General features: G+C 37.5%; 1 protein-coding gene across 1 annotated transcript; it reads left to right on the top strand.

The window, feature by feature from the left end:
• Positions 1-2914: 2914 nt before the first annotated feature.
• Positions 2915-18491, top strand: LOC138324126 (ADP-ribosylation factor-like protein 6-interacting protein 1). The gene is made up of 6 exons (XM_069269204.1): positions 2915-3041; positions 8412-8545; positions 11174-11290; positions 13218-13335; positions 13835-13919; positions 14443-18491. Exons 1-6 carry the CDS (start codon positions 3003-3005, stop codon positions 14568-14570), a joined length of 621 nt encoding a protein of 206 aa, XP_069125305.1. The 5' UTR covers positions 2915-3002; the 3' UTR covers positions 14571-18491.
• The last annotated feature ends 1126 nt before the right edge of the window (positions 18492-19617 follow it).

The following is a 19617-nucleotide window of genomic DNA, read 5'->3' as shown; positions in this document are numbered from 1 at the left end:
CACGGAGTGCACGAGGTTTAGACTACAGGTAGACACGGAGTTCACAAGATTTAGACTACAGGTAGACACGGAGTGCACGAGGTTTAGACTACAGGTAGACACGGAGTGCACAAGATTTAGACTACAGGTAGACACGGAGTGCACAAGATTTAGACTACAGGTAGACACGAAGTGCACAAGATTTAGACTACAGGTAGACAAGGAGTGCATTACGTGTGAACACGGTGTCCACTACAGGTGGACATCGTGTCCAGGTAATATGTCCACTACACTCAGACCACAGACAGACTAGAGGATGTGTTACAGAGATATGAGAAAAGATCTATTTATTCTGCAGTATATATGGACTTTGCCAGATAGTTATATTTATTGCGATCAGAAACATAGTATTTATTGCAGCATAAAACTGCCCTTGATTACTAGAAACCATTCACACTGTAATATTTATTTGAATTGATACATATAAAGTAAAATGTATCAGTACATAACATTATCATAAATGTAACGTTTAGTATAAGTTATAAAAGCAAATTAACTGCGCAACAGGTTATTACGGCAAACCGCATACTAGTTATGTCTCATCAATGGATAGTTCAAGTCCGCATTTTCCCAGTAAAAACTTTTTCTTACCTAGTGATATATAGTTTTAACATTGACTTGTTATCTAATAAATCTTACTTTGGATAGTTCGAACCAAGGATGTAGATGAAATTCTTATAAGAACACATAAAGTGATGAACCTTACTAATAATATTTCGTTAGAACGCAATAATATTTCGTTTGAAAGCAACAATATTTCGTTCCCACGCAATAATATTTCGTTCTCACGCAATAATATTTCGTTCCCACACAATAATTTTATTTATTTCATGTCCGCTCCCAGCCACCGTACGAAACCACTTTAAATGACCGATTACAAATAATATTGATATGAAATTGCAGACTGCCACATTTGAAATAGCCAAAGGTGAACCTTTGATATTTCGTTCGAACGCAATAATTATTACGTTCGCACGCAATAATTATTTCATTCGAACGCAATAATATTTTGTTCGGACGCAGTAATATTTCGTTCCCACGCAGTAATATTTCGTTCCCACGCAATAATTTTATTTATGTTATGTTCGCTCCCAGCCACCGTACTTATTTCATCCAATTGCTTTTTATTTATTTTATTTTTTGACACTGGCTTTATACATATATCAGAAACCTGATTATTCTGACTATGTATATAAAATACCATATTATGATGTTGAATAAGTACCTTACTGTATATAAATTAATTTTGATCATAATATCAGAATTTTAAATTTAAATCTCTGGTATAATTTTGAAATAATGAATTTAAATCTTCACTTATACTGTAATTTAAAAACATATATCAGAAATATCATTGATGTATTTTTGCTTTTTAGTTAGCGTTATGGATAAAGTTTTAAATGCAACAATATAGATATACATATTATTTTCGGTAAAAGATCGGTACTGTTACTCCAATATAACATAACTGATAACCGTTCACATTTTATTTTTACTCAAAAACTGTGCCATGTTTGCATCGTTATGGCAGAAGTTTGAAATAAAAACACGCATTCTAGATACATTCATGCTTATTTTTGTGATTTTACTCGTAAAAAGATAGTGTTACATTATACTGTTTTTATTACACAGAAATTTACATAATATGCTATCTAAATCTCAGTCCAGACTGATCCGAACATCATTTTGATATCGCTATCAAATTGGACTGATTATCTAGTCTAAAGTTAGATATATGCTTGTTTGAATGTTTGAAATGGTGTAAATAGAATGTTTTTGAAACTGAAAATATCTACATCATAAAGCTAGAATAACCATTTACTCGAAAAACTCAAATTGTAGATCTAACGTACACGACTAGGCTTACCTTGTGTAGCCGCGGACTACTGTGACATAACAAGACCACGTGACCGCCTAGCTTATTATCTCTGAACGTAGTCGACACTACCTGTAAATCACGACCAAAACCAACCGATAGTGCTAAAAGCTAGGCGATTTCATTCATCCAAAGCAATATCCTGACGTATTATCAAAAATCCTTGAGTATAAAATGATTTTCGAAACATTTATATTATGAGGATAACTTTAAATATGTGTGAATAAATGCTATTGTTAATATTCTGTATCGGTTATTAATTAGTATAATTAAGTAATAAGTGGTTTGTATTGGAAGGCCTTACCTTATTATTTAGCTTTACAATTCCCTTCTGGTTTTCTCTCAAGGATTTCGTTCATTTTTTGATATTTTGATTTTAGGTATACCCTGATCAGAAAAACCGCATAAAAATCATATGTCGCCGGGTTAATTTTTCTTCCAAGGTTGCTTAAAGATATGTACTAATGACTTAATATTCCGGATTTTAAGGATTTTGAATATATAATATATATTTCCTCCCTGTAACATCCACTGAGACCACTGAGATCGGCCACAGGAGCACGCATTTTTTGTTTCAATAAAGATTTCACTACATATGTCTAAGTATACTACCAAGACATGCTATCAGATAATATTTTTAGTCTGCAAATGCGCATGATATCGGCCGGTATAAAATGTAAGGTTAGATACGTGTACATATATACATTTCTGATATACAGCTGTATATATATATGCAACTACATATGTATACATATGCAACTATATGATACTTCGTGATCATATTTCAAGATATAATTTGGTATTGGGTAATTATGGGAAAACAATTGGTATTAGGCCTAGCCTAATCGGTGTTTTTCTCAAGTTCTCCAAGACACACATGCACATCTTTACTTAGAAAAGCATTCTCATCCATCAGAGTTACTTCCCTTCATTTCACGATGGGGGCTAAGAATGTAAGAAAAGGTAACAGAACTTGGACATTACCAAGAAGTAAAAGGGGTTCCGAATGACACTGTTTTTGTTCAGAAGGTTTCGTGTATTTTCATTTCGCTAATGTAAAATTATTATAAACAAAATCTCAAGCAGAATGGCGGAAATGAACAACCATTCCACTCAAGAAGATCAGGTTAATTATTGCATTTATTAACAATTTTATTCATGTGGTGTGTTTTTGTATCGATTTCGATGCATTGTGTATTGAAGTTGTGTATACAGCATGTTATAACAATCACCGAATATAAGAGTCAGACATAAGATAATCTTAAGCTTAAGCTACAGGGGTGTCTGTATATTATCAAACGGAGAGACTATATTCGGAAGCATGATTAAGCTATGATTTTACAGGAAACATAACCGTTTATAACGATACAGCCCGACAAGTTACGAATATTGAAGATGGCTAAATCCGTACAGTAAGATTGTAAGTCCGTACACCTATTCCTGTAAATCCGTACACATGCTTTATGTATTTAGCAAACGGACTTGGTATGGGGATCTGAACGTACATTGCAATAGAAACATTTCCAAATGTGATAATCATGATAATTTGAACTAATTTATAATTCGATTGATCGACATCAATTAGCGCTATAATCAACCGAAACATTTTTTAGCTCACCTGGGCCAAAAGGCCGGTGAGCTTATGTCCTGGCGCAGCGTCCGTCGTCCGTCATCCGTCCGTCCGTCAACATTTCCTTTAAATCGCTACTAGTCCTAGAGTTCTGCATGGATTGTAACGAAATTTGGCCTCAAACATCCTTGGGGGAAGGGGAACAGAACTTGTATAAATTTTGGCTCTGACCCCCCGGGGGCAGGAGGGGCGGGGCCCAATAGGGGAAATAGAGGTAAATCCTATAAATCGCTACTTGTCCTAGAGTTCTGCATGGATTGTAACCAAATTTGGCCACAAACATCCTTGGGGGAAGGGGGAAAGAACTTGTATAAATTTTGACTCTGACCCCCTGGGGGCAGGAGGGGCGGGGCCCAATAGGGGAAATAGAGGTAAATCCTATAAATCGCTACTTGTCCTAGAGTTCTGCATGGATTGTAACCAAATTTGGCCACAAACATCCTTGGGGAAGGGTTACAGAACTTGTATAAATTTTGGCTCTGACCCCCTGGGGCAGGAGGGGCGGGGCCCAATAGGGAAATAGAGGTAAATCCTATAAATCGCTACTTGTCCTAGAGTTCTGCATGGATTGTAACCAAATTTGGCCACAAACATCCTTGGGGGAAGGGGAACAGAACTTGTATAAATTTTTGCTCTGACCCCCCGGGGGCAGGAGGGGCGGGGCCCAATAAGGGAAATAAAGTTAAATCCGATAAATCGCTACTTGTCCTAGAGTTCTGTTCTGCATGGATTGTAACCAAATTTGGCCAGAAACATCCTTAGGGGAAGGGGAACAGAACTTGTATAAATTTTTGCTCTGACCCCCCGGGGGCAGGAGGGGCGGGGCCCAATAAGGGAAATAAAGTTAAATCCGATAAATCGCTACTTGTCCTAGAGTTCTGTTCTGCATGGATTGTAACCAAATTTGGCCAGAAACCTCCTTAGGGGAAGGGGAACAGAACTTGTATAAATTTTGGCTCTGACCACCTGGGGGCATGACAGGTGGGGCCCAATAGGGGAACTAGAGCTAAATCCTATAAATCGCTACTTGTCCTGGAGTTCTGCATGGATCGTGACCAAATTTGGCCAGAAACATCCTTGGAGGAAGGGGAACAGAACTTGTATAAATTTTGGCTCTGACCCCCTGGGGGCAGGAGAGGTAGTGCCCAATAAGGGATTTTGAGGTAAATATTCAAATTCCTTCAGAAAAGAAACAATGAACCTGTATTCAGAACATTACTCGGCATTACAAACCAGGTGAGCGATACAGGCCCTCTGGGCCTCTTGTTAATGGATGCAGGGGCGTAGCCAGGGTTAAAACAATGTGGATGCAGTGACATAGATTTTTCTCTGACTAATATGGACACCCCCTCTCAAAGGTACCCACAATGATACCATTACCAAAAGCACCTCCCAAAACAAGTGATGAATCCTCTCTGTAGAGATTCACTTGTATGCTTAGATTGAAATTACTTCCTTTTGTTTTGATAATATATTTAAATTAATAAAATAAGATCATTCCAAATGAAGACACCAACATTTTTTGAAAAATCAAATTGAACTCTGAATATATATTATACGTACCATGGTTAGCACACATTTTTGTAGCAATGAGAAAATAAACATTTTCGTAATCCTTAAAATGTTTTTCCTATGTGAGCCTAATACGTTTCCGTAAAGCTGATTACTAACCATACATTTGGATTTCCAACAATAGAATGTCACTATAGTAACAGTAACGTATACATAAAATTGATTGTACATTAGTTAATCTGATTGGGAGTAAATATATACTCATGGGAGTTATTTTAATGATAGTATGTCTTGTGATACAAGTAAAGAGAAAATTTGCTTCTAATACATGTTGTGTATAAACATTATCAGTATTAATTCTAAATTGAACATCAAAATGATGTGGGTGTACGAGAGTACCGGAGTCTATGGTAGCTACGTATACGCGCCTGGGATGTTGCTTTCAATGATTATAAAGACTTAAAATATTGTGACATCATACAGTACTATAGTATTATATATACCGGTATGTACATATATTGCCGACCTTTAGGCACGATAGCAGCACTGATTGATATATACCGGTTTATCCTGTATAAATAGGACACCTGTATAAACCAGACAAATAAAATGAGCTTGTTAACATCTGGTTTTGACAAGTTATATTGTGTGTATATATATAAGCAAGCGGTGTACCTTATATATATATATAAAAAAACATGTCCATTAGAATTTATATGTTCAACCGGTTTATTTATTTTTTCGAAACTGTATGAAACGAATCATCGTGAATATAGCTTTATATAAAACAAGTTTCTAGCTTTGAAGCTACAGAATGTATGAAATTCATATGATATGTAACTCTTTATGAACAATATATCATTATTAACAAAAAATAAAAATAATATATATTATATAATTTACAGCTTATATAAATAAGTTATAATTTAAGCACAGATATTAAAATGTACATGTACGCACACTATGGTGGTGTACAATATCCCGATTCATATACAAATATACTTTATTGTATGTCATTATGTTTATACATACAGTCATGTACATCTACTTAGCCAGCCTAGAATGCTTACTGGCACATATGGCACACAAACAGTTCTGCGTTATTTAGAACTGCTGTAACATGGTCTAGCATTGAAACTGGACAGCATTCTTGGTGGTAACTTTTTACGCAATTGACACATTCAAGGACAATTGATGTTGGGCATTTTTCATGTGTAGTACTGCGTCTACAAATTGGACAGTTTTTGGTTGAGTTCTTACATTTATATTTCTAATTCTGACCCTGAACTTTAACACCTTTGCCCTTTCCTTGCATTGCTTTCTTCAATTCTCTTTGCTCTTTTCTCTTCTGTTTTACTTCTATTAGGTTTTGTTTACTCTCCATTTCCTTTGTCTTTTGTTCATATATTGCGTCGCTTGTAAGGAGCCTGTGTACGGTTACTTTCTTTGTGCTTTCTTTTACTTTTGGTGCTGAATACTGAAAGTTAAACATTTCATCGACCTGATCTGTCCACGAGGGCAAAGATTTGCACGAATTTGCAGCTTCGACTATTACAGGAACAGAAATATTAAAATTACCAGAGTTGTCTACAGTACCATGGATTTCCTCGTTAAGAACAGACTCTATAATATCTGACTCTGACAATACTGTGCCTATACAATCATCGTTCTCTTGGCTTGTGGTGCTTACTTCAATCTCTGTAGATACAGCATTAGTTTGGCTAACAGGCGAGGGAACACTAAAAGAAGAACTAACAGAGACGGGCCTAGAGTCAATCATATTTGCACTCACATCAACAGGGAGTAAACTGCGTAAATTGGCACTAGGATTGGCATTTATTGGAACATTGGTGCTGGTAAGAGCAATGGTATCACCAGATGAAGAGGGGGAACCGTTTACATTTACACATGGATCGTCAACATGGGGAAGTGTGTCGTTCATACTCAAGTTATCCGTGTGAGCGGAAGTGTCACCGGACGGTCCTACGACAGCAGATGGTTCAGTATTGAATGGGACGGATGGTGCAAATGCTTGTTCTGTGACTGCGGACTGATCGACAGGATATATACCACACTTCCGGAACCCACTTTTGATGTTTTCAGGCGTGAAAGCCTCGTCATGTGCCACTCGAAAAAGCTTTGGCCACTCCCACTTTGTTATGGTATTATTTGGGTTATTGGCCATGAACTCAGAACACACGCGACTGTAAGTTCTTATTAGAGGACAAAATACGGTTTTGTCGAGCAGACAAAGGTATTGCGTAGAGTGTGTCGGGAAGGCTAGGAGAGTGATATCATTTTCTCTTGCAGCCTCTATCAAACCTAGGGTTTCGTGGGACGAATGCGAATCAAGGATAATCATTTGTGGGCGTTCAGGACCACAGTGCCTCAGAAAATGTTGTTTAAACCAAAGTTCTCCTAAAGCATCTTCCATCCAGGCACGTTGCTGGAACGTGTACATGGTATTAGGGACGCCCTCCTTTGTATTGTAAGCATACAGACTTTGTACGTTTTCCTTTGTGATCTTTCATTGCCCGCGGCGTTGATACATGCCATAACACTTACATTATCTCTAGAGTTACCAACGTGTCCTGGGAGATTTCTGACCGCAGTTCCGCTATGACCTTGGCTGGTTTATGTGTTAAAGGGACACTGGTTTCATCGATATTCCATATCTTTTTCTTAATGAAAGCTTTTTCTGCCGAACAGCTTCAACAGCCAATAGTAACTTTTCTGTCGTGTATTTCTGACGAGACTTTTTTGATACCGAAAGGGATGATGTCAACTTGTACGTGAGCTGATGTGAAGAAAGGGATGATGTCAACTTGTACGTGAGCTGATGTGAAGAAAGGGATGATGTCAACTTGTACGTGAGCTGATGTGAAGAAAGGGATGATGTCAACTTGTACGTGAGCTGATGTGAAGACAGGGATGATGTCAACTTGTACATGAGCTGATGTGAAGAAAGAAATGTAGCAGAATGTGGTTTGGGTTGATTATTGGTGATTATTCGATGCAGTGATTGATTGATTTGTGACGTCATGTCACAATAGATACCTACCGGCAAGGGAGATAACTCTAATATGCAAAGATGGAATAGTGTTTGGAGGACCATGGCTCAAACCCCAATCTGGCCACTAAATTTTCTTCTCTAGATCTTAAGTGATGAAATTGGAGAGCTTGTCAACTCGTGTTTCAAGCATAGTGGTTACATTTACTTGTATAGCATTAGCTGGGATATATGCAAAATAGTGTGTAGTTGTGTCTCCGGGCCAAAGACAAGTAGGAATGAGAATGTATACTTGTGACTAGATCATTGAATGTAGCATAATTGAATACATCCTTTGTTTACAGCAGGACGAGCTGAGCGAGTTAAAGAGAAGTCTGGAAGGATGGAGAGAAGTCCTTCTTCCATTAAATGGTCTGTTAAACTGGGAGAAGAGCTATCATCCAGCAATCATCATTGGATTGAACACATTCATCTTTTTGTAAGTGTCAATGGTAATGAGGACTTATTATAATGGAGACCTACTAATGTAATATAAACCATTTACAGAAGTCCCCCGTCAAAGTTCCTGTATGCTGTCCCACTAAACCAATACATAAGTCCTCCATCAAACATTCCTGTATGCTGTCCTACTAAACCTATACAGAAGTCCTCCATCAAACATTCCTGTATGCTGTCCTACTAAACCTATACAGAAGTCCCCCATCAAACATTCCTGTATGCTGTCCCACTAAACCAATACATAAGTCCCCCATCAAACATTCCTGTATGCTGTCCCACTAAACCAATACAGAAGTCCTCCATCAAACATTCCTGTATGCTGTCCTACTAAACCTATACAGAAGTCCTCCGTCAAACATTCCTGTATGCTGTCCTACTAAACCTATACAGAAGTCCCCCATCAAACATTCCTGTATGCTGTCCTACTAAACCTATACAGAAGTCCTCCATCAAACATTCCTGTATGCTGTCCTACTAAACCAATACAGAAGTCCTCCATCAAACATTCCTGTATGCTGTCCTACTAAACCTATACAGAAGTCCCCCATCAAACATTCCTGTATGCTGTCCTACTAAACCTATACAGAAGTCCCCCATCAAACATTCCTGTATGCTGTCCTACTAAACCAATACAGAAGTCCTCCATCAAACATTCCTGTATGCTGTCCTACTAAACCAATACAGAAGTCCCCCATCAAACATTCCTGTATGCTGTCCTACTAAACCTATACAGAAGTCCCCCATCAAACATTCCTGTATGCTGTCCTACTAAACCTATACAGAAGTCCCCCATCAAACATTCCTGTATGCTGTCCTACTAAACCTATACAGAAGTCCCCCATCAAACATTCCTGTATGCTGTCCTACTAAACCTATACAGAAGTCCTCCATCAAACATTCCTGTATGCTGTCCCACTAAACCAATACATAAGTCCTCAGTCAAATGTCCCTGTCCCACTAAACCAATACAGAAGTCCTCCATCAAACATTCCTGTATGCTGTCCTACTAAACCAATACAGAAGTCCTCCATCAAACATTCCTGTCCCACTAAACCAATACATAAGTCCTCAGTCAAATGTCCCTGTCCCACTAAACCTATACAGAAGTCCCCCATCAAACATTCCTGTATGCTGTCCTACTAAACCTATACAGAAGTCCCCCATCAAACATTCCTGTATGCTGTCCTACTAAACCTATACAGAAGTCCCCCATCAAACATTCCTGTATGCTGTCCCACTAAACCAATACAGAAGTCCCCCATCAAACCAACTAAACCATACAGAAGTCCCCATCAAACCCCTATACAGAAGTCCCCATCAAACATTCCTGTATGCTGTCCCACTAAACCATACAAAGTCCCCATCAAACACCAATACAGAAGTCCCCCTCAAAATTCCCTGTATGCCCACTAAACCAATACAGAAGTCCCCGCTCAAACTGTCCCTGTATGCTGTCCCACTAAACCAATACAGAAGTCCCCCAACCTCAAACTTCCCTGTATGCTGTCCCACTAAACCAATACAGAAGTCCCCTCAAATAGTTCCACTGTCCTAAACCAATACAGAAGTCCCCCGAACCGTCAAACTTCCCTGTATGCTGTCCCACTAAACCAATACTGAAGTCCCCCGAACCGTCAAACTTCCCTGTATGCTGTCCCACTAAACCAATACTGAAGTCCCCCGAACCGTCAAATGTCCCTGTATGCTGTCCCACTAAACCAATACAGAAGTCCCCCATCAAACCAATACAGAAGTCCCTCTTCAAATGTCCCTGTCCCACTAAACCAATACAGAAGTCCCCCGAACCGTCAAACTTCCCTGTATGCTGTCCCACTAAACCAATACAGAAGTCCTCCGAACTGTCAAACTTCCCTGTATGCTGTTCCACTAAACCAATACAGAAGTCCCCAAATATCCTACTCCAACAATGTTAGACGTAAAGCACAACAAGACACTTTTGATCATTATGTCGTGTCTAACCTTCTCAGTATTGCCCATCAGAAGTTTCTCAATATCAATGTCTAATGTTATTGGATTACAAATATTCCTGCCGTCCCAGTTTTACCAAGGAGTCAACCTGCCAAAGGTCAAGGAAATGACATTGACTTCTAGGTCCCCAAACATCTCTAATGTTTCTCACACCTTTACTTATATACACGTAGTTCACTAGACCTGAATAGGGTGAGAGACACAGACATAATTGTAGTCTTGAAGACAAACGTTTTTATTTTATTATATAGGTCATCTCACCGTTTGGGTCAGATGACATATAGTCATCGTGCTTCGTCGGTTGTTGTGCACAAACTTTTGTTTCAAATGACTACTTCACAATAACCAGAAGGCCCAGGATACTCATCCGGGGTTTCATTATCTTTCAGGAGAGGCGGTACAATTGCGATTTCAGGGGGTACTTATACCATGTATGCTATCTAATGTAATTTAGCCCAAATTAGGCGGTACCACAGCCAGGATCAACAGGCAAAAAGCACCGGGTACAGCCTGATATTGAAACCCCTGACTCATATTGGGCTTTTAGCATGCTACAGACGGGGGACGCATATTGGGATGAATATGGTAGATTCAATATAAATCTTTCTCTTTATAACAGGTTGATTTGGACATTTGAGCCTTCACTCCTAACCACCTTTGCCTTGCTAGGATTGGCTGTTAGCCTCGTGGATTTCCTTGTACCAATGATCGGTCCAAACATCTTAGCATCCAAATGGTAAGTGTTTCGGTGAGAGATCCTTCAAGAACTGGTCATGTGACTATGAGTAGAGGTGTAACGATTCACCAATGCATCGATGTATTGCATCGCTTGGTGGTGCATTGATGCATCGTGTGCAATTTATTAGTATCGTGATATTAAAAAATAAAAATTTAACATTGGATTATCTCCCTTGGTCAATGACAGCCGAACGTTCTTACTTACAAAATGGCGGAATCCCACAAGGAGCAAAACATTAAACTTGTGTCAGCGCATGTAGCCTATAAGGCCGCTTGCTGGTCTTATTATAAGTTTCTGTCTATTAAATCTAGTAACAGAACATGGGAAATAAATAAAACTTTTGTAATGAGTGTAAGCAAAAGCTAAAATATTCCAGAAATACAACCAACCTAACAACGCATTTACAATGACATCACAACATTTGAAGTGTCTATCAAAATATTTGATGTCAGCTTTCAGGTCACCTGAAATGGTTCAAATCTGAAAACCAAGGTGCTCTGTTTTTGCCTGAAATGGTCCTGACATGGTCCCCACCAAAAGTTGTTAATTTGGGGTTAATCGTAAATCAAACATGGTAGCTACACCTGTCTTTTCGCAACACATCTTGCTGTAGAAAAATCTAGCTTTCTTAACGTGTGGAGTCTAATCAATCAATCTTTTATTAACCAAAAGCCCTTAGACTTATAGGTACAAAACATGTATACATATGTATAATTACATTTGTAGATATATCGACAATGTAGTTAGACAGTGGAGAATGAGATCACATACAAAATTCGCTACACAATAAAATGTAAACGTAATATCAACTTTACATATATTTTCGATCATCGTCTCTTAAAAGCTAGATACAAGTATTTCCCTAAATTTGATAACTCCCTGACATTTTCTATACTAAGCAATTGTATCAGTTTAAATATCGATGGTTTCCTGTAATAATATTGTTTAATTAATCGGCGCCTGAGATCAATATAAAAAGGACAAATCAAAATAAAGTGAAACTCATCTTCTATATCCCATAAATTACATTTGTTACAGATTCTGTTTCTTCTTACCACATTTTGATGCTTCTCTATTTCTATATTTAATTTATGGGCAGATATCCTAAGCTTGGTTAACATTTGTTTGTATTTATTTTCGATAGGTTTGCACAAATAAAATTGTATACAATGACTATCTATAAGGTGTTGGTATAAAAATCCTTTAGGGGACGTGGTTACATTTGATAATATGTTTTGTTTTGAAGTATCAATTAGTCTCTGTTCTAATATTTTAAATGCAACATGAAAAGATTATGAAGATTCAAGCATATAATTAAGTCCTAGGACTGCTAACTCGTTTTTTACATTTCTTATCCAAACATCATCTTGACTCACACATTCATCATAGCATGTTTTCAATATCAAATTATCCGTTTGCTTGGTCCTTATTTATGCACATCTATTTTGGAACAAATCCAAACACAATATTGCACAATGTATGGCAGAGATGGCCATGTAGAAATTTGACATTTGAAATTCAAAGTAAGAGGGAAAGAAAGAGAAAATCAGAGGAAATCTCTGTCTTTCCATTGACAGATATACCAGTAGATCCCCCTGGGATCTTTTGTGATAATTGAATTTTTTTTGCTGTTATGTAAACTTAAAGCGATATGTATTATGTCTGTGTGTATCAAATGTTTCAGAGAAAGTTTCCTTTGATAAACACAGATCATTCTATGATGGGCACCAATATACCTCCCCAAATCCCCTAGAATTTTGGGTCAGGATGTCCTATAGCCGTCATGTGTAACCCTACATTACTTTTGATAGGCCGACACATGCTTCCTCAGTTGACATTGTTTGTCTGTAAGCTTCCTTCATTCCAAACCTTTTTCATAATTCCCCTTTTGAAACTGACCAAATATTTATTTTTCATCATATAGGACGGGTCGCCAGGAACAGCAGTATGAGGAAATCTGTCGCCGGATCATGCACTTCAAATACCATTCTAGGAATCTGATGGAATCCATGGTATCTTTGAAGTCAGAAAGACCAAAGACAGTGAGTAGACAGGGTTAATATAGTATTAACTCATTCACCCCTGAAAACACATTAGGCTCTTCTAAATCAAAGACTAGACCAGTCCATTATGAAATTTTAGGGGTGAATGAGTTAATATCTTGGTCCAGAAACTGGAAGTATTTTGTGTTTGCATATTGCAGTTATCTGCCATTGCTGATAGGTATTGATTGTGACGTCACATGACATTTCTCTCACAAGATAATGATGTCACAATGGATACCAACCCTCAAGGGAGCTAACTCTGTCATTTGCAAAGACGGAATAGGCAGGTTAGAATATTTATATCGTAGTAAAGAAACTGTAAAATGCAACAAAAATGTTTTAAAAGAGATCAATAAAATCATTTACCCCTGAAATTCCACAGTGGACTATTATGATGCTTGATTTGGAAGAGTTTTTGTGTGTCTTTATGGGTGAACGAGTGAAGATTAATGTTTGGGGGCTAATGGATAATATATTGATATTTTGTTTCTTTCAGTATTTTCTGATTGTGATGGGAACCCTAGTGACTTTGTCCTGGATGGGCAGTAAGATGGACAATCTCCTCCTGACCTATTTCCTAAGTAAGATATCATTTTTGGATTACAGTTAAACCTGTCATTAACAACCACCTCTATATTAAGACCAACTTCTTAATAAGACCACTTTCTCAGGGTTCCAAATGACCAATTTCAACATAATGCAACCTGTGTAGAAAGACCACCTGCTTAATAAGACCACTTTCTCTGGGTCCAAATGGTTGATTTTAACACAATTTGACCTATGTATAAAGACCACTTGGCTAATTATGACCTCTTCTTCTTAATTCTTTGGGTGATATATATTGACAGGTTTGACTGTATAATTTTTCAATCCATCTTGAGGTGTGAAAATATGATTTTCATTGTAATGTATCTACAATGTATTTTAGAAAAGTCATAAGAAAGTTCATAACTGGCAAGTTTGTTCGAAATGGTTATATTAATAGATCTTCATATCAAAAATGAAAACCATACTAAAATATGATTTTAGCTAGCACATTATAGATTTCTATCATCCATGAAGCATAGAAGTTTTGTTCATATACAATGTATTGATATGTTTCAGTAACCTTAATTATGCTGGTTCCCGGTATAAGACGCCATGGCATCCTGCAAATGTACTTCTCTCGGGCGTTTGCTGTCGTTACGTCACTGATCAGAGGAAAATCTAGTAAGCGGTTCAAGTCCAGTTAAATTGACCACCGTTGTAAAGCAATTAATACTGGCAGATTCAGTGTACAGACGACTTAGCTTGGAGTCTCAGTAACACTGTATAGGAGAAGGTTCAACCTCAGAGCTGTCTGGTACACCGTGCATGTAGAGTTGGAGATCAGTGGACCGTAACGTTTTATAAATTTCCAGTAGATATGTATTCAAGTAATTCATATTACCAGAGGGACTTGACATGGTTCATTGTATTAAAATCCATATGCATAAGTTCATAATGCATATTTAGCTATTGTATCAGCATTAATATTGGTTGAGTGTGCTTGTCGGTTTAAAAATTACAAGCCTGAATTTTGTCTGAAAAATATTACTTCAATTGATATATTTGTAGATCTTTAAAAAACCAAAGCCTTGCATATAATTTTTTTATATGGAATGGAAAACTTCTGACATATGATATATTGACTTTTGTATAATTAGCTATCTTATGACAAGTGTGAAAATTTGAATGTTTTGTAGACTCTCTTTAAAAGATCATGTTTGGTGTTGAGTGATATATTTATATGCCAATAGTGTATGGTATTTGTATGTGTAGTGTATGGTGTAGTGTATGGTACTGACATATGTATCTGTATATTGACTAGCTCTAACTTTATTGAATGTCATTATAAAGTGCTGGTATACCCTATATACGTTATGATCTATTAGAGTTATTTCCCTTTATCACTCTATACCCCAACTCGATTTTTAGCTCACCCGGCCTAAAGAGCCGGTGAGCTTATGTCATGGCGCGGCGTCCGAGGTCCGTCGTCTGTCAGTCTGTTCAGTCTGTCCGTCCATCCGTCAACATTTCCTTTAAATCGCTACTAGTTATAGAGTTCTGCATGGATTGTAATTAAATTTGGCCACAAACATCCTTGGGGGAAGTACACCAGAACTTGTATAAATTTTGGCTCTGACACCCCAGGGGCAGGAGGGGCAGGGCCCAATAGGAGAATTTGAGGTAAATCCTATAAATCGCAACTTGTCTTAGAGTTCTGCATTGATTGTTACCAAATTTGACCACAAACATCCTTGGAAGAAGGGGAACAAAACTTGAATAAATTTTGGCTCTGACCGCCTGGGGACAGAAAGGGCGGGGCCCAATAGGGGAAATACAGGTAAATCCTATAAATTGCTACTTGTCCTAGAGTTGTGCATGGATTGTAACCAAATTTGGCCACAAACATCCTAAGGGGAAGGGAAACAGAACCTGTATAAATTTTGGCTCTGACCCCCTTGGGGCAGAAAGGGCGGGGCCCAATAGGGGAATTAGAGGTAAATATTCAAATTCCTTCAGAAAAGAAACAATGAACCTGTATTCAGAACATTACTTTGCATTATAAACCAGGTGGGTGATACAGGCCCTCTGGGCCTCTTGTTGCTCTTTAAAGTTTCCTCAGAAGATCTTCAACTTCAGAGATGGAAGAGCTTCCAGAAGCAAAAGAGCTGCAAATTGAGTAGATCTATCCGGAAGTTGTATTCTAGAAATGAGGGCAAATCGAGTTCGCCTTGTGGTAATTCAATAATATTAGACGTTGGTATTGAGAAACTTCTGATGGGCACAACATAATGATCAAATGTGTCCTGTCATGCTATACCTCTTACATTGTTGGAGTAGCCTTGCGAGTACTGACAGAGTGAAATGAAAGGAAGTAACACTGACAGATTATCAGATAACTCCACTTACCATGTTTGGTGTGCATCAATCTTCTTAAAATGACTTTTTATCGCCAGCTCTCATACATTGTTTTTATGATTTTGTCTTTTATCTCAACCTCATGGCCCGAAGGGCTGGTGAGCTTATGTCATGGCACGGCGTCTGTCGTCCGTCCATCCGTCTGTCAACATTTCCTTTAAATCACTACTAGTAATAGAGTTCTGCATGGATTGTAACCAAATTTGCCACTAACATCCTTGGGGGAAAGGAAACAGAACTTGTATAAATTTTGGCTCTGACCCCCCAGGGGCAGGAGGGGCAGGGCCCCAATAAGGGAATTAGAGGTAAATTCTATAAATCGCTACTTGTCCTAGAGTTCTGCATGGATTGTAACCAAATTTGGCCACAAACACCCTTGGGGGAAGGGAAACAGAACCTGTATAAATTTTGGCTCTGACCCCCTTGGGGACAGAAGGGGCAGGGCCCAATAGGGGAACTAGAGGTAAATATTTGAATTCCTTTAGAAAAGAAACAATGAACCTGTATTCAGAACATTACTTGGCATTACAAATCAGGTTGGCGATACAGGCCCTCTGGGCCCATTGTTTTGGTAGAACTTTGCCTTATTAAGTGTTGTAACTTATTTACTATTTATATCCCTGCAACCAAGTTGTAGGAAGGATGGAAGTAGGCTACGAGTCTGAAAATCTTGTTTGCTCTTCTTTAAGCCTCTGAACTGATTTTGCCAATTCCTTCCTAAAAGTTGTTGAAATCAAAATGGTTACCAAATGAAAGATAATGAACATTAAAGGAAATTAATGCATGTGATATTGTTGAGCAACAACTCTTTGAGGGATAACCAACAATTACAATGGTCTTATTTTCCAAAATCACATTTTATTTGGTTGCCATGATCTCAAATGAAGGGTTTAGCAATGGTGTAATTTAGCCATTGTCTCATATATGATTCTAGTTTGTTATTGAATGGTCTCGGCGTCTCATATATAATTCTAGTTTGTTATTGTCTCGGTGTCTGTAATGTATTATAAAACTGCATTATCAAGATTTGTAATTAATGTTCATAATTATGTGTTTGTAATTATATACCATTAATTATATTGTGACTTGATTAATGTACAAACTATTATTGTGCAATCTTTATTGTAACCCCTTGTCTTCATATGTTCTGCTTCATGTATATATATATTGTTTTTAATGATCTGCAGTATTCATTCAAAATGTTCTTATGTAGGAAATGTATTAGAGTAAAGCCTAGAATTCAAAAGCTTAACAAAATACAGGTGTCCTGTTTTAGCAACTCTTTGAACTTCATATTTGTAATCTCAACATTATTTCTTGAGTTCAGACAAGGTCGAATGGACAGACAGACAGAGTGGACACAATACAAACCCTCCTAGTTTCTAGATCAATGATGTTCCAGAAAAGGATCCAAGAACACGATGGTTCCAAAGCTAGACCCTGGTATATAGATCCTATTAAGAGTTAGCTCCACTGAATACTGTTCTAAAGAGACTGAGTAAAGCCTAAGTAAAACCACCAACCTGCACTCAACCCATTTCGACTGCCTTATGTAGGATTTGTACTTGAAACCATTTGTTTTCATGTTGGATCACATTAACCATTTCCCCACCGCTTCTCTAGAACACAGGGATTTGAGAATTTGTTGCAGTTTATATCAATTTGGACCCACCAGAGTGCCCTTAGACCATTTTTAGGATATAAACAGTATCTAATTCCCAAATCCCTGTGACATAGAACGAATAATCATACCCTGTCTTCACTCTGTTCAAGTCAGGTTCTGACCATGACCATCTGTCAAAAATATCCCTGAGTAGTACAGAACTACCTTACCACAGCTCATGTTGCCTCTCTCCAAATTGACCTTTGCATGTTGGGGGTGTAGGTGGTAATTGGTACAAATACATTGACCAGTTATTTATAATTATGAATCATAAATCTATAAAACAATATTATGAATAGAATAGTTTGAAAGACTTCTCATTTAAATATCATATCATAACATACACAGGGACCTGGCATGATTTTCAAACCAGTGGTATATGTGTATATATATCGTTGGTTGGAAAATCGTGCCAGGTCATTGTGATCATTTAAAGTTTTCAGACCTGAGATTCGTAATATTAAGTTTTACCATTATATTTGTGTTTGAATGAATACACAATATTATGTTTTGATTGTTGATGCAATTAAACTTTACAAAACCAAAATATTGTTGTTTGTTTCATGTGTATTGTTTTATCTATTCAAATTGCCTTTCTTCTGTCATTCGCCGCCGCTCCGTCTGATAACAAGTTTATTATCTATTTCTCTAAATTTTCACTTGAAGTTTTGGGACTGATTGGCATCATCCTGATACAAGATGACTGACATAGCAATCCAAGTAAAATCGAAGTGAAGTACATGTATAATTATAATCTATGACAAGAAAGTACAAAAGAGTTTAAAGCCTACATATACATCATGTGAGCGTGGTGAGGAGCATCCTCGATACTCTATGGATTACTATTTTTTTTATAATTATCTTTTTATTCATGATTTTCATTCAGTACAATATTCAAATACACTCAATAGACTCTCAAATACACACACACATACTTAAAAAAGCATACACCCATATATTTAACACATGCATATACATACACATACATACAAATACGAAGGTTAAATTTCTAGTACATAATCATAGGAGGGAGGTGAGGAGAAAAACCAATTATATTGCACTGAATATTAAGGAATCAAAGACAGGATTAGAAGAAAAAGAAAAAGTGATAGAGTTATACAGAAAGAAAAAGGAATATGAAAAAAAAGTTGAAAGAGTCTAGGTAGGATGGAGACGGAGGAACAATTATTACTGTAAAAAAAAATCCTTAAAAAAATGCAACTTCGGCTTTGTGCAGGGAAGGGGGTTACTATTACTGCATTATATCCACCCCTGGACTATCTCATAGTAAAACTGTAGGCAATTCAAGAGAAAAAATCTGACCAATCACAGGCCTGCAAAGACACATTTGAAGACAATTAATTTCCATACAGTCAACCACAGTGTACGTTATGCGATTCTTTTGATGTACATACAGTCAACCACAGTGTACGTTATGCGATTCTTTTGATGTACATACAGTCAACCACAGTGTACGTTATGCGATTTTTTTGATGTACATACAGTCTTTCCATAAAATCAATAAAATGTCTTTCAATGTGGCAGGTGGAATGCCCGCCAAGGATCATTGAAATCTCAACTTCCCTTGAAGAGCTGGTAAAAATGGTGTGGATCGAAGGGTACTGATTATAGCCATTTACTATCTTCGCAAAAATATATATCGTGGAGAAAAG

The sequence above is a fragment of the Argopecten irradians genome, chromosome 5, assembly GCF_041381155.1.
Source record: "Argopecten irradians isolate NY chromosome 5, Ai_NY, whole genome shotgun sequence".
Classification (NCBI taxonomy): domain Eukaryota; kingdom Metazoa; phylum Mollusca; class Bivalvia; order Pectinida; family Pectinidae; genus Argopecten; species Argopecten irradians.
The sequence above is the reverse complement of the archived record's forward strand: the minus strand, read 5'-3'. Positions and strand labels throughout refer to the sequence as shown.

What these genes read in the sequence shown, in the direction of transcription:
- LOC138324126 (XM_069269204.1), top strand. Translation starts at nt 3,003, where the DNA reads ATGGCGGAAATGAACAACCATTCCACTCAAGAAGATCAG. An exon ending in ATTCCACTCAAGAAGATCAG is followed by an intron (nt 3,042 to 8,411) that starts GTTAATTATTGC and finishes CTTTGTTTACAG; the next exon opens with CAGGACGAGCTGAGCGAGTT. An exon ending in AACATCTTAGCATCCAAATG is followed by an intron (nt 11,291 to 13,217) that starts GTAAGTGTTTCG and finishes TTCATCATATAG; the next exon opens with GACGGGTCGCCAGGAACAGC.